Source organism: Chaetura pelagica, unplaced genomic scaffold, assembly GCF_000747805.2.
Source record: "Chaetura pelagica isolate M959 unplaced genomic scaffold, ChaPel_1.0 scaffold235, whole genome shotgun sequence".
NCBI lineage: Eukaryota > Metazoa > Chordata > Aves > Apodiformes > Apodidae > Chaetura > Chaetura pelagica.
Genome location: NW_009953215.1, coordinates 1,448,513 through 1,464,451, shown reverse-complemented (window position 1 = coordinate 1,464,451; position 15,939 = coordinate 1,448,513). Strand labels below are relative to the sequence as shown.

Below are 15,939 nucleotides of genomic sequence, written 5' to 3'. Positions count from 1 at the left end.
GCTGAACCCTGTCAGCATCCAGCAAAACAGTGTTCTGCTGTAAATATTGTCACCATTTGATTCAAGCCAGAGTTTCTGTTTCCTTTCATGAGGCAGTTCAGGCCAATGCACAGATGTAATAATTCTGGCAACTTTTCCCATCTTGTACATAGTAGTATGTATCCCTGCACTGAGGTCAGTGTTATTCTGGATAAGAAGCCAAAACCCCTAACTTTGTATGTGCACATATTTCAGTATAATGTGACAATTTCTACACTGTGATGTATATGTAGTTGCTTAGTTGTTTTCCTGACTGTAATGCTGATCTGAATCTGTATTGTGCAAATCTGTGAAAAAGTCTTGAGTTTTATTGCTTTTTTCTTTTTTTTGGTTTTTATTTTTTTGAATAAAGAATTTATCATGATTATCTGATGACAGAGTTCCCTTTCAAAAATAATTTGAATCTACGTAAACAAACCTGAAATTAGTAGAACAAGTTAGTGTTGAGCTGTTCTGTTACACTGATCATAATGATCTTCCCACAGAGTCTTTATACAATTTGAAATATTATTGTGGAGGTTGGTAGACCTTTCTGATAATTAAGGTTGTCAGGCTGCTCTGTCATGAAATTCTGCTTCCAAATGTTTATAATTAAATGCTTATAGTGTAAAAAAAATACTTATGAGAAATAGTAGCGTCTATTTGTGGTTTTCACTCTTTTTTTGTTGTTTTTGAAACAATCTGAGATATTATATTTTTTTAGTTCATCCAGAAGAAGTGAAACATCACTGATCTTGAAGCTAGTGAAGAAAAAAAATAATTTTTGTCATTAGGACAATTAATCTAATTTTCTTGAAAATGCTGAGCATCTCATGCTTTATAACAAATAAAGAAAATTGAAAGGAGTGTTCCAAAACTCCTTGCTTAAACTTAATAAGGAAGCATTCTCCTGAAGTAACACAGCATGGTCATGCCCAGGAAAGATTTTTCAAATTTTCTTTCAGGAGCTAAGTATGATGACTTTGTCTATTTTGCATAAGCTAGACCTCTTGCACCTCCTGTGTGTTAATGAGAAGTTTCAACTTCCTTTACAGTGAATAATTAAATATACCCCAGCCCTGGTGAATATTCCAGATATTCCTTGTAATAGGTGGCTCAAGTCACGCACTGTATTGACAGCTGAGAACTCAGTGTTTTATATGCTGTGGGTGATCTACTGTCACTGGAGATATGTGGAGGAGGAAGCTGTGAGAAAGCAGAAGGAACAAAAGACAGGTGATGTAGCAGGGGCAGGAGCCTAGGATTGAAATGGGAAGGAGGAAAACTGAGTAGGACTTGATGACTGGCTGAAAAGATTGGCAGCTGAAATGAGAAAAGCATTGAGGGGTGGGACTTGTGGCGAGTTTCTGGAAAGAAGTCAAATGCTGGATGACATGGAAAGCAATAGGCTGAGAAAGAAAAAAGCCAAGACTATGCTGAGGCTTTGTAGGTCTGGGGAGTACCTTTTATAGCAGCAGGTCCTAATTCTGGGGCATAAGGCAGACTGTAACTGTGTTGGGAAGCTGGGTTAGCTAGGTGAGCTGTATAGGACTGTGCTAAAGATTTGGAGAGGAAAAGAGAGTCAGAGGGGCCTGAAGCAATCCAGGTAGATAACTGCTAGCTGCAACTATCTGAGAAACCTATTCTAGTAAGGCACAGGAGCCACCTGTGGTATGCTGACAGCCATCCGCTGTTGGTGATTATGTGTTAGTTTAGGTAGCAGATGTCTAAAAAGTGTTTTTAAAATTTCCTTCTCTATCTGTGGTTCTTATGGGTATCGGTATGATTCCACCTATTGTAACTCTGGGTTTATTTTTTTATAAAGAAAAAGTACATATAAGTTCTACCATAAAAATACGTATTTAAAAAAATCCCACACAACAAACAGTCATTAGAAAATGCAACTATTATGACACTGGTATATTTTATGAATTCTCTTAAGTATACAGTCACACTGGCTTTTTATGGAACACTATCTCAGTTTGATGGATGTGTCAGGGCTGAGTAGCAGAGAGGCTGTGGAACAAAGCATGTCTGAAGATGAAATTTCAAGCTCTGAACTGCAGGTTGAAGTTTGGTGGTACAATGCTTAGTTAATTGTTTTCCTGGAGAATTAGCTTGTGTACCTGACTCTGCTGTGGAGTTTGCTGAACTGATGATCTTTTAAACTAGGCTTGGTTTCAAGAGGCCACTACCTTTTCATTCCTTACTGATAATATCCCTTACCTGAGTTGTGTCTCTGACATCTCTTTCTTCTGCTAGAGATTGAGGTCCCAAGCTGGGCAAGTCTTGATACCTGCAGCTGAGGTGAATGGAGGTTTCAGAAAATGAATTCGTTAATATTTGTTTTGTGAAATGCTTTAATTGTTGCAAGAGAAAAGCCTGTGAGAAAATAAACAATTCTCTTTTTCAAAGCTTTGAAGAATTGAGTATATTGAATAAAGCATGAGACTGCAGACTGAAATTGAGGAGAAAGCAAAGCACTGAGCTTCATGCAGTGAGCTCCTTTATCCAATTAGGCAGCACTTGTGGAAAACATTGTACAGGATCATGCCAGTGAAGACAGTTATATAATACATTCACCAGAAGCCATTCTTTTTCCATAGCCTACTTTGTTTGACATTTCCTAACTTCTGATGCTTACTTCTGTAAGATTAGTATTTTGCTAATGAAAGCTCTTGTGTCTAATTGTACTAAATGATAATAATTTGGAAGCACAGTAGCTGATGTGCTTCAGGCTTTTGATCGTGCAGAAGAAGCTAATATAAAGAGGGTGAATGCAGCCAACCCCCACCTACCCTCTGTGGGAATATTGTGCTTTCCTGCCATGTATCCACAATTGCCTGCTGTCAGCTGTGTGATAGTGGACTAGATGATTCCCAAGGGATTGGTTACAGTATCTGTTTGTCTGTGGGTTTCAGCTACTACTCTCCCATTGCTGATGGTAGATTTATGCTGAGTAAGGGGACTGGAATTGGTTAGTACGGTGCTGGCGTTTCTCTTTAACAATGGAAAAAATTTCTTTGCTTCTGAATTTGCTGGCTGACTGTTTAAACGACTTCAGAGAAATGCAAAGAAACAAGGATTTTGTAGAGTTTTAAACCCATGTGAAATTTTCTGAGCTTTGCCTATTTGGGTCAAAACTTAGGTAATAATTATATGCTCTGCAGTGTAAGTTTATTTATATTTACTCAGACTTTTTCAAAGTATTCCTAGATTCCCTGCTCATAGCAGTGAGGTTGGATCACGATGATCTTTAGGGTCTCTTCCAACCTTAACCATTCTATGATTCTGTGTTTCAATGGATATAAATGTCTTGCCAATTGTAGACTTAAACACAAAAACCTAATAATATAACACAGATGTAGTTATTACTTCTTGTTCTTTCCAATATCTCCCTTCCTTGTGACTTAATATTTTCATTTATTTTGACAGTATCAGTATCATACTCAGTGTTACAGAACACTTTTTCACTGACTCGGGTAATAAATTTTAATCAAAATGATACCTGATAAATAGGAAAAAAAGAAGTGTTTATCTTTTGGTTCTAGAGACAGTGCATCTAATTCACCATTTTTTTGGATGCAAAATGTTTTTCCCTTCTTAATTAAAAAAAAAAAAAAAAAAAAAGGAGGGAATGTAATTTGTTGGTTAGTTTTCTGGGTATAGATACAGGTACATACTTTTTGACTTCTTCCCCAAGATAGAAATATCTCCAGCATGGCCATCTTCTAGTTTTGCTTTGCCTGGTCTCAGAATGACTAAGGAAAAGAAGACATATGAAGTGCTCCCCCTTACTCTGATGCATGTGTTCTCACTTGTGTAACTTTTGTTGGAATGGTGTCTATTCAAGACTTGGAACATCTCAGATCTTCTTGGGTCATTGAGAAGAGGTGCCTTAATGGTTTGAAACTCCTTCTCTGTCCTGGTAATTTTAAGACAGAAGGAAAGGGGGAAGAACAAGAATTCTAAGACTCTGTGTGCAGAAGAGAAATGGATTGAATAGGACTGTGTTTGTAGCCTCCATCTCTTTACCAGCTGGTACTAACTTCTGAAGCAGTGTGGCTGGTTCTGCTCTTGTGTGCAGTACTCAGGCATTCTAGGAAGTGTTCTGGCTTGTACCCAGATCTCAAAATGTATGAGAAAATAAACTTTATTATTTTTCTTTTGCTGTTCTCACTATTTGGAATGGCCTGAGATTGAAGGAAGACACATGATAATGTAAAGTGCAGGTAGAAATAGATACTGTTAGATGAGATGTTAGTACTGACACACCTTAGGCAAGAGGAAGCCTGAAGCAAAAATGTTGCTGTCTTTGTCTTTTCATTGCACACATGCTTGTTTTAGAGAACAAAACTTTGATGCAGACTGACTGTGAAATTTCAAATACATCTAGTTATTTAGCGCTATTGTAAATACATCTATACTGCAGCAATCACTGCTGAAAAGTTCTTGTGGAAATTACCATCTGATTCCTAAGCTCTCCAGTGAGCTTGAATACACTGTGTGTTTCTTGAAGACCTAGGAGAAGGGATGTGATTGTGGTACTTCTCTGTGCTTATATCATGATAGTAGGTTCAACGGGGAAACCTGTAGTATTCTGAGACATTTGAATCTTGGAGTTTATCCTTGAGAAGCTACATGTGGCCTATAGTGTAATCCTGTATTCATAAAAATACCATAATTTAATTCTGAAAACTTTCTGAAAACCTATGGCTGGTTAAATGCTGCTTTAGGAGAATCTTAATTGATCAGTAGGGAAGACAAATCTAGTTTTTGTGTTGAGCTTGCACATCAGTCCAGAAAAGATATTAATTGGGTGAGCAGGCTTCCTGAACATAAACACATTTCTGCTTTGCAAATGCTGTTACTGCATACCAGAAAAGCATGTGCTACACATGTGGTCCTCATCATGGTATGCCAGCCAGCAAAGCTCCATACAGTATGTATAGAGGCTCCTCAACATCAGTGTGAGTGACTTTTCCAAATCTTGGACATTGTATTACAGAACATATGTTTAATTTTGATACTTCTATTGTGCTGAAAGTACCAAACCAGCAGATAAGCTCCAAATAAGTCACATGCAGGCAGCAGGTTGCTTTAAAACAACTTTGAGATTATAAAGCATAGCACCAAAAAGTTAGGTAACTCCAGGATTAAGACTGGCATCTCAGATCCGGTGGTCTTTTTCTATACATTTGATGTAGTGGAATCCTCATATATCCATTATCAGGCTACCTCCTCTACATGGTCAAAGATTCATGTTGTTGTTTGCTGTGGGTGGTGTCCAGGGAATATGGAATTGTAGTTGTCAAGAACCTTGCCTTTAAATGTAATTTGGAGGGTGCAGCCAACAATCTAGGGAAGGGAAGGAAATAAGAGATATGCTGAGATGCACTCTGTTTCTCTGCTTTGGTGATCATGTGCTGTATTAGTTAATTTAAGCCATACTTTTTAAAGATATAATTCTCTGATGACTCAACTTGAGACTTCTGGGTTATAATCAGAGCTGCAACTGGAGTCAAATGAATGGATAAAAATAACAGGTGATCTGAACAGAAATGTCAGTGATTTATTTTTGTATGGTGTCCTATCTATAAAATAGAGCACTAATTCAGTTGATACCATTGTGGGTGAAAATAAGTTAATTAATATGTACAAAAGGCACAGTTACAAGAAGTGCCCTGGTGGTGGCATATCTCGATGACACATGAGCTGCTCGTTGTCCCTAACTGGAATCTGTGTAGTGATCTCAGTTGAAATGCAACAATATAATTAAGACCAGGAGGGCAGGAATGGAACTCAAGGTGAGCTGGGGATTGTAATGTCTCAGCCTGATCTGCCATTGACCAAGATATGTAATTGCAATAAGGGTAAAGTAGCAGGTTGAAGTGATGGTTTGCTCACTGAACATCCTCCATTACATGTGCTGAGTGACACTGGTGAAGTGAAAGAAAATGGCTTTTGTGAGATCTTACTTCATGTGTCACTACTGTTACAGGAGCTGCCTAAAATGAGCTGATGTGCTGTCCTTGTACCACTGTACAGCTAGAATATCTGCAGGCAGGATGACAGAAGGACTTTGCACATTTCATGAAGAATCTAACCCCTTCTGGCCTCCATTGCCATTTTTGTCATCCATGTGATTAATAATTTTACCAAGAAGATGTTCATCTTGTTCAAAATATACAGAAATAGAGACCATACTACTGTGTAAACAGTTACTGTCCAGTGGTTTAAAATAAAGTTTTGTTACTGTACTTAACAAGCTGTTACCTGGTAGGACAAACATTATACTTCTATGCAGCTGCTTATTTATAGAACACTGGGTTCTATAATCTTATAACTGTATAACCATATGTTGTTTGGCAATTAACAGTATATCGACAGAACTAACTGATGGTGTGGGACAAAGGCTTTAGCGTAGATGTGATATATATTGTGCCTCGAGTTCTGAGACAATAATTCACTGAGCTAGTTGGAAAACACATGTGCATGCACACACACACATACACAGAGAAGCTAAGAGTTCTGAGAAGGGAATTTGTGACACTCACCAGAAAGATGTGAGACTTTGGGAGAAGACAGGCAGTAGCTCAGTAAAAAAAGAGCATCCATTGAGCTGTTTAGCAGGAGGTGACTCTTTCAGGGAAAGATAGTTTCAGATTTCCTTGGATCATGAAAAATTTGTTTTCTTGGATGTGATGGTAGTTTTATGAAGCCAGTGACACCTGGGAAGCAATTGAGTGGTGAGTCACACCTGAAGCACAGATTAATGTCTCCTCCTAGTATTCAAACTCTGTGGAAAATCTCATTGCAAATAGAAGGAGGAACACCAGTGTAAGACCCTCGCAGCATTTAATAATGAGTTTTCAGAGTGTTAGCTATGGTTGAAGAGCCCAAACAGCTGACCATTCTGTGCCATTTATGCAGGTCTCTTTGAGGCAAATATGCTGTTATTATTCTAGCTTTATTTCTAGTGTCCCTTGAAGAGTACCCAAGTCTGATTTTGTCTTTACTCGTGCAGTCAATATGAACAATGAATGTACAAAAAACCCAAGAGAATGTTCATATGATTATTATATATTGTAATGAGATTTTTAATTAATTCGAAATAAAATCCTCTCTCTCTCCTGTTTTTAGCATCTCTCTTATGGCAATGGTAGCTTACATGTTGATGCAGCTTTCCAGCAGACACTCTGGAGTGTAGCACCAATCAGTTCAGGAAGTGAAGCTGCCCAAGGTAAGATTGACTTAACTTTAATTATTAGCTGGCTGATTGTAAATGAAATATCTTGAATATCAAATTATTCTGCCAAGTGTGGCTGAAGTATTGAAGTGGAAACATTATGGAAACATTAATTCCAGTAAATAAATATATACATATTCTGAAAAGAGAGAGAAAAATATGCTGAAACTGATGGTTTAGTTTCTTTTTTTAGTACTGATCAGCTCATTCAAATTTTATTTTCTTGAAGGTATCATATAGTTCAGAATGTTTTTACTTGTGGTCCTGGTTTAAATTATCTCAGATTATCCTGATGTATGCAGTCATGGTTACATGTTCCTGAGACTGAGTACAAAATGTTGTGCAAGAGAAATGGGCACAGGATGTGAAATCCAAGGTGTTAGGAGTGGGAATGTTATTGTCAGCATCATATGGTGGGAACAAAACCAGAAGGAGAGGAAAGGCAGAAAAAAAGATAGTCTAGAATAACTTTCAAATATTAAAAAAAATGTTATTTAGGAATTAGGGAGGGATTTTTTGATGCAACTTCTGATGTAAAAGGACAAGGATACCTTAATTTATGCCATGCTGGTTCCACAGAGAAGAAATAACAATGTATTTCCAGAAAAGTTTGTCAAGATATAATGATTTGTAGTTTCCTACAGAATCATTGATTTGAGCAGATTTTGTAATAAAACTATAAGAAAGTTAAAGTTGTAGGTATTTTCTTTCTTGCTCCCTGGGACTTATCAGAGCTGTTTTTTGAAAAGGCAGTACACTGAAGCTTCATATCAGTCCTTTTTGTCTGGCATATTTTAAAATACAGTTGTGGAATGATCTTGCAGCTTTACTCATTTAGATTTCAGGGACAACACTGCCAACACCTTCTTTCTATATATTCACTGTGTTTTTAGACTATGAGAATCACTATTCTTCACATTCAGATAGTTTGACATGGTTTCTATTGCAATCTATTATTAAAAAAAAATGCTAGCGCATTGTTTAACAATGTTCTAAACCCTATGGAGAAAATCTTCTTGTTAATGAGAGGAGACAATCTCCTCTCCACCTGCTGCCTCTTCCTATAAACTCCATTCTCCTTATCCTCCTATTGTGCTGGCAGCAATGGTGTGGCATTCATGTTAATGATCCTAGTTTGTTAGCCGAGACTCAGATTTGTGCTGTGCTACATCTCTTTTATTTGGTGAACCTCACTACTGAGACCTGCTTAGCTGTTGGGGAAGCAGAAGTGCCCAATGATAGATGATAGTATCATGTTATACCCACAGGAAAACATATGAAAATGATGTAACATGATTTTAGCAGCTGCACATTTCTCTGCTTATTTGCTTGTTCTTTGTTGCTTTTCTATTTTCTCTTTTCTCAAGTATAGACGTCAGTTATCTTTAAACAGCATATTTTCTAGAGAAGATCAGCAGAATAGTGCCAGAAAAAATTAGAGCACAAGCCTTATTCTAGCAGAGCAAGCAAACGCTCCTCTAATCAGAGGGGAGCGAATCTGACAATATGTGAGACCTCACCCTGTATGCCTCAGTAAAACTATAGCCAAACTGGAGAAAATTACCTCAAAAAGGAAGAAGAGGAAAATGAAGCTAATTTTGTTAGTATTTGGAAAATGCTTTATCAGCTTCATAACAAAATACTAGTGTATAGGAATACCTACACTACAATACCCTCTCTTACTCAAAACTTTCCATTAAAAACAGATTAATAAGTGAAACACTTCAGTTAAATGAAATAACTTTAAAGCAAAAAGAATGGATGAATAGTTTCTACAATGAACTGGGATATTAGAGGTAGTTAGTGAAAAGAAAATAATTTCTTCTTACACGCATTTCTGCAAAACTGGCTTATACAGAAGTCAGTTTATTTTTTACGTCACAATGGAGCTTTGGGTCAAATCAAGTAATTTTGCTAATTCTGTGCTGTGAAGTGGATGGGGGAGGGGGCACTGTGAAAACAAAACAAACCCCAAAAATTATTAAGGGCAGAACATCTCCAGATTTATATTACACACAGGTCCATGTAAAAATTAAAGTATATAGCTGGTGTTACCTAGAAATACCCCTCTGTGTCAAAATACAGAATTTAAAAAATCAGTGCTAGCATTGGCTGCATAAATGCTAATTTGATATGTATTTCAAAAGTTTAAAAAAATATCCTGAAATATTCACTGATATATATTGAGGAAAAATACTTCCTATAGCTTCAAAATAAACCTGTGAATTGTGTACACTGTGACTATTGGGTCTTCACCACCATTTCCCTGAATGGATCTGTCTTACTGCACATTACCTGTTAACATAGACATAGCTTCAAAATGTTATTCCAATAATTTGTTTATTTTTTTACAAAAATCCTTTTGATATTCCATTAAACCCAAGGAATTATGTTCCGACATCCTGTTCAGAATTTCACATTATCCAGTTCTAGGAAAAATGGAAGATGAGTTTAGGAAGCAAATATAATCAATTATTTAGCTTGTCAGACTGAAAAAATACCATTAAACTGCAAGAATCTACTAAGTAGTAGTATTCTTCAGTTACTAGATCATAATGCAATATTCGTAGGATAACATAAAATTATATTTCTTTTTAATGTTGCATCTCTGGTGCAAAAAGCCTGATGAAAACACATCGATTTTGTTAATATCTTTACTGATTAGAATGATGGCCTTAATTTCCATTTCTGGCTGCAATGTGCTTGGTCTTCAAATATTGTGATGCTAAGTGTATTCTCCATGACTTAGTTTGTGAACACACATGTGACTGTACTTGGTGTTGGCACCTTTGAACCCACATGTACAGTAGTACAGGAGTTTCCCTTCAGAATCCAAATAAATTGTGATTGCAGGTTGGGAGTCTTAAATCAAGCAGAGCTTTGAATGGGTCTTCCCAGAAGCTTAGCTCACAGAAAACTTCCAAAGACATGAAAAAGGATTTTGAAATTAGCTACTAACTCACTCAATATTTGTTTTGTTAGTATATAAACTGGAATGCTTAACTTACACTCAAAAGTGAGCAAGTAAAAATGGAAGAGAAGAGTATCCTACTTTTATGTTGTTCTCTGGCAGGGAAATACTTGCTTCCTCATGTCTATTAGGTCAGTCTTTTTCTCAAATGTGTGCAATCCTCTATCTGTGGCTCTCTTTCCTCTGAATTACCCTTTCCTAATTGCTGACTTGGAGTTTTTCTCACCTGGCAATGATTACCTGGCTCTGCAGGGTATGAGATATCTCCCCCTTCTTCTGAATCTCTTTTTAAAGTATCATAACAACAGATAAAAAAGGAAATAAAACTGGTAGTATTTATTACAGGTTGAACTGTAATTTTATATGTTGCTGCGTTCAGACAGATACACTAAATTTTCTTCCTTTCTTCAAGGCTATCTGATAGGAGGGGATGTTCTGAGGTTATTGCATGGTCACATGGATGAATGTTTGACAGTCCCTTCAGGTGAACATGGAGAAGAGCAAAGAAGGTAGGTTTCCAGCTTAGAATATTGCTGAATGAACCTTGCTGAATCAGTATTAAGTGTTGCAGATAGTACAGGCTTTTGGAGGGTGTTGTGATGAGATGTATTACTCATATGAAATAATATTGTTGAGATGAACTTTGGATAAGAGCCTCTTGCATTTTCTTTACAGTATTGTTCAAGCCTGGTCTCACCAGGCATAAAAGTGATAGTGATTTTTTGATAACTTGCTGCCATCTTTACTGACTTAAAAACACTGTAAATGAAATGTGGTGGTTTCTGGATGCAATTCCTCTGGATGCAATCATCCAACCAATTCCTCATCTACCTACCAGTCCAGCCATCAAATCCATATATCTCAATTTCAGAGAGTAGGATTTTGGGGGGACTGCATCAAAGACTTTACAGAAGTCCAGACAGACAAATTCTGTATCTCTTCCCTTGTCCACTGATGTAGGCATGATGTAGGCATCCTAGGAGGCCTCAATGTTGGTCAGGCAGGACTTGCCCTTGGTGAAGCCATGCAGGCTGTCTCAAATCACCTCCCTGTCCTCCACATGCCTTAGCATAGCTTCTAGGAGGATTTGTTCTATGATCTTCCAGGCACGGAGGTGAGGCCGACAGGCTGGAGGTTCCCAGGGTCCTCCTTTCTACCCTTTTAAAAAATGGGTGCAATGTTTCCCTTTGTCCAGTCACCATGACTGCCATGAATTTTCGAATAACATGGAGAGCAGCTCCATGATGTATGCATATCTTATTTTGATGGGTCATACTTAACTGCTAGTAGAATTATATGAAAAGCTACGGGTAATTGTGGCAGGTAGGAGTTTGTAAAATAGATTATTTTATCTTTTATTTTAGTTTAACTTCTGTAACTGTTGCACATAAAGCAATTATTGTGGTTGTTCTTTGTTTTGTTCCAGCATATACCTGAAGAGCAGCTCTGCTCTGCAGAATGACATTGTAGAGGAACACTGAGAAGTTCTCTCTGTTGTGACTCACTAATTCCTCTATCTCATTTTTGTTTTTCTGAAAAGGCCTCCTCCTCATGCTTTTATGAATAAATAAAAGATAAGACAGTCCTACAATAAGTATTATTTTATAATGTCACCTGGTATCTAATCTGAAAATGAATATTTTTTTATAATGTGAAAGATCCTCCTAGTCAGCTTCTAAAATAACTGCCGTTTTTCTCTATTTTTAGAGCAATGATACAGTTACATAAATTTGACTATAAAAATGTTTCAAATATTACCAGAAGTCAAAAATAAAACACATGTTCTCAAGCTGTTTATACTCTTGTGGAACATTTAGCACATTGGAGTCATACCATACATTGACAGTGCAGATATTCATGCTTACAGTATCTACTAACAAAGCTTCCTCCAAAGGCAAGGTCATCTAAATCTGTACTGGAAGAGCATTAGTACAGTGGCAGAAATAGTCATATAAAAAGCTTATAAAATTCTCTCCTGTGTCTCACAACTTGTTTTGAATGTATATTGTGTTTCCCCACATAACTGTTGAGCATGTGTGTCCCTCCACATCATCCTTAACTTGTGCTACTGTGATGACTAGAAATTGGGGTGGAATCATTACATGTTTGGCAGAAGGACTTCAGGTGAATAATGAGATGTGGTTGCACAATAAGCAGTGGAAAAAGAGCAATATTCAGGGCCAACTTTTGACACAGGCAAAGCAGGTATTAATTAGCCCAAGGTGTGAGAGACTGGTTAGGAGGATGATTTTGTTCCCTCTCTCCAAGAAATGAGGTCTGGAAGGCTCCTTTGGACAGTAATGGATAGCCATAGTATCGGTTATTGCATGCAGACCTGACTTTCTACTGTCTTCTGGCCATGACCCCTCAGTTCTGGAAGGAGGAGCAGCTCTCATGGGTCTGCAGGCTTCTAGAGCAGTGGCTGCCCCCTTGCCTCCTTCCTTGTGTGCTGTCTCAGTGCTACATAACCTTCTGCCCTGGCAGCACGAGATGCAGGCATGTGATGTGGGTAAGCACAGAAGCAAAGTGCCTGGACTACTTATTGCCAAGGCTGTTGCGTCTTGGTGTATTTAAATTCCTAGTGAAGATGGTACCTAGAAGAGCTGATCTGCTGCTGATCTCCAGTTGGATTTGGTTAAAGATGCAAAGAAATCTCGAATTGTCTCTGATAATGCTGCCTTTTATGTAGTTGTACTTGGCTCTTGATGGAATGCCAGTGAGACATTATTTGAAGATAACATCTCTGAAGTGCAAATAGTTTAAGACTACTTTGAGTATTTGTGTAGTGAGAGACTCAGAAAACTGATGTAAACAGATTCTTGCAGTGGTATCTCAAAAAAAAAGAGTAAAATAGGATTTTTTTAGCATGAACTATATTTATTTTTTTTTTTAATTTCCCCAAGAAGATCTAACTGGAATCATAAATCTTTAAACAAGTTTTAATAATTTTATTGGCTTGTTCACCACGTAGAAGGCTGATGGGCTTTCCCTTGTACTCCTCCTTGGGAAGCAGTTTCAATTAGATTCTCCCTGAAGCTGCTAAACCTAGTTTGCTTTGTAATTAAAAAATCATGCCAGTTGGAAGGAATGCAAACAGAGATGTTTATGATTATGTGTTAGTTTGTTTGATACTACACTAGAAAAAATAGTGTTTTGGTTGATGTTTTTTTTTTAAAGCGCCAGAGGCAAAGTGGGCATGACCCTGGTAGTTTTCACTCACTCTGATCCAGATAAAGAGCAAAAAAGAAACAGGCATAACGTTAAGTATGTATAGATTAAATATAATTCACTGCATATTCTAGTTAGGTATGTTCCTGATTTAAGGACACTGTTTAAAGCCTTGTGCATTGAATCATTAAATTCTATTTTAGTATTTAAAATGCCTTAGTTATCTATAAGAAGATATAAATTAATTTGCACTTTTACTTCTGTAACTCTTAAATGCAAATTTCAGGAGCATTTCCACGTAGATTATAAAGTAAATATAGATGTAAATACGCAAGAGAAGGCACAGTATAATCAGGTTGATATTCTTCTCATGGTAACTTTGACTCTATTTCTCATCAGAGTCAGGGGAAACTACAGGAGCATGGTAGCTGGGAGTCTCTATTTGTCTTGGCTCCTTTTCCTAGTGTCTGCCCCCATGGTCTGTAGCCTTGATCGTATCATGTGAGCTGACAGAAGCAGTCTGTCAGTTGTGCATATGGAATGAAGAAGACCCACAAGGGTTTCCTCTATTTATATATTTTTTTTGTCTTGAAATGAAGAATTGCACAGTCTCATTTCCCATCCTTTTTCTCCTGTTTCATACATGAGAAATTTGTTAATAGTGTTGAATACTTCTATTTTGGACAGAGGGTTGTATATGATTATCCAGCAGAAGATGTAAATAATGATTTGTATGACAGGTACCTTGAAATGGCCTTTGCTTTCATTTGACATCTTTTTCTGTTGAAATTGTCACAATTTTTTTTTTAAACCCTTATTTGATAATTATCATGTTGATTCTTCTCTCTTGAATTTATAATACCAAAGGCATGAAAAGAAATTTATTCTAATTATGATGGAAGTTGGTATTTAGAGCAGGTATACATTGAAGTGCTTCCGTGAAATTGTTTACCATTGTTTCAATCTTTTAATTAAGGTTTTTCAGCAAAGATTTTAAAAGTACTGTCATAAGCAGATTTTTTTTTTTTGCCTATCCCAACTGAATCAGTCAACAGCCTCCTTTTTTCAACAGTTAAATTAAGATGAGTAATTTTACATTTTTGATGTTTTTGTATTATTTGTGTCATTTTTATTTTCCTGTAAAAATGTCAACTAGTTATTAACACAGTACTTTGCATAACTGTAGAGTTTTGGATTACTTTGCATGTAATTATTATTTGTTTTTAGATGTCAAAACTAATGACATATAGCAGTGGAGGTGTGTAGTAATTTTTTTTTTTGGGTTGTGATGCTTGCTCTTTTTTGTACCACCATCATACACATTCTTTTAGAACTTAAAAACCACACAGGAGCAGGGCTGTGAGCATTCATAGTTCTCAGTGTAGAAGGGGACCCTGGATGTTCCCATTGCAACTAATTTGCATTTGGATTTGCAATATGTGTTTTGAACTGATGACTGCAGTGCAATTGGGAAATACATTGGTACAGAAAGAAATTACTTTTAAGAGAGAGCAAATTGTTCCTGGATTTGCAATGTATTGGTGAAGGTGGAACAGAATCCAGTTTCTCAAACCATCCAGTCAAAATAGGCCTTCATTAGGGAATGTGTATGTGTAACCGAATTCCAGAAGCAGTTTTGTCATTCCTGTCTTTTGAGACTTTTTAATGAATTACATTAAGTCTTTTGTAAACTGTATTGAACACTTTGTGTTAGTCTCAGAAATTAATAGATAGGATTGTGAAGTGAATGAAGTAAAAATCAATGTGACTTGGCCACTGGCCCCTCCTTTTCACATTCCTTTACCCCAGAAAGGCTGAGATTTGGTGCCATGAATGATTATTTATGACTTAAACATGAGCTCAGCAGCACGAATCAGTAACATTTTCCCCACTCCCAAAACAACCCACAGGCCTTTTAGCCTGTGCTTTCATAAATTTATTTGAAAAAAATCCACAGTACTAGTGATTTATCTTTCAGATTAAAAACAGAACCTGCTTGCCTGTCATTGAAGGGAGTGGAACAATTTCTTTAACTCAAACCTTGACATCTTGTTTTGATTTATTAATTTGTGAATAATCCAGGTGCAATTTGTTATTTATGCTGTATTTCTGGCACCCTGAATAATTCAAAGTTGCTGACTTTTACTCCATTATTTTCTTCCTATGGAATTTAGAATTTACAGGTACTTGAATCAAGGCTACTTCAGTAGCACCAAAATGCTGTCATTTAGTGTAATTTATGTTAGTCTCATTTAATGCCCATTTGTAGTCAGTGAATTTCACTGAAATGATTGCCCTCTCTCCACTCCACAATACTTCAATAAGGGTATTAATAAAGATTCTCCTGGGGATTCAATGCACAGTGGTCCATCTTAAACCCCTTTGATTAATACGCAAGTTAATTGGAGATGAAAGGTTGAGATATCAGCTCTTCTTTTTGATGTTTATCCTCACTTTGCCTCTACAGCCCGTCTGGGAAAGCTGTAGGAGGGAGCTGGGGCCACTCGAGGGAGCACAGGGGGAGCCCGGCGGG

The 15,939-nt window shown here is 37.0% G+C and overlaps 1 protein-coding gene across 1 annotated transcript in view; it reads left to right on the top strand.

The window, feature by feature from the left end:
- Positions 1-15,939, top strand: part of RYR2 (ryanodine receptor 2 (cardiac)) — a 262,530-nt gene that overhangs the window by 49,854 nt on the left and 196,737 nt on the right. Inside the window, exons 9-10 of the mRNA XM_009997595.1 lie at positions 7,162-7,261; positions 10,651-10,747. Coding sequence (XP_009995897.1) covers positions 7,162-7,261; positions 10,651-10,747 — 197 coding nt within the window. The remainder of the gene's footprint in view (positions 1-7,161; positions 7,262-10,650; positions 10,748-15,939) is intronic.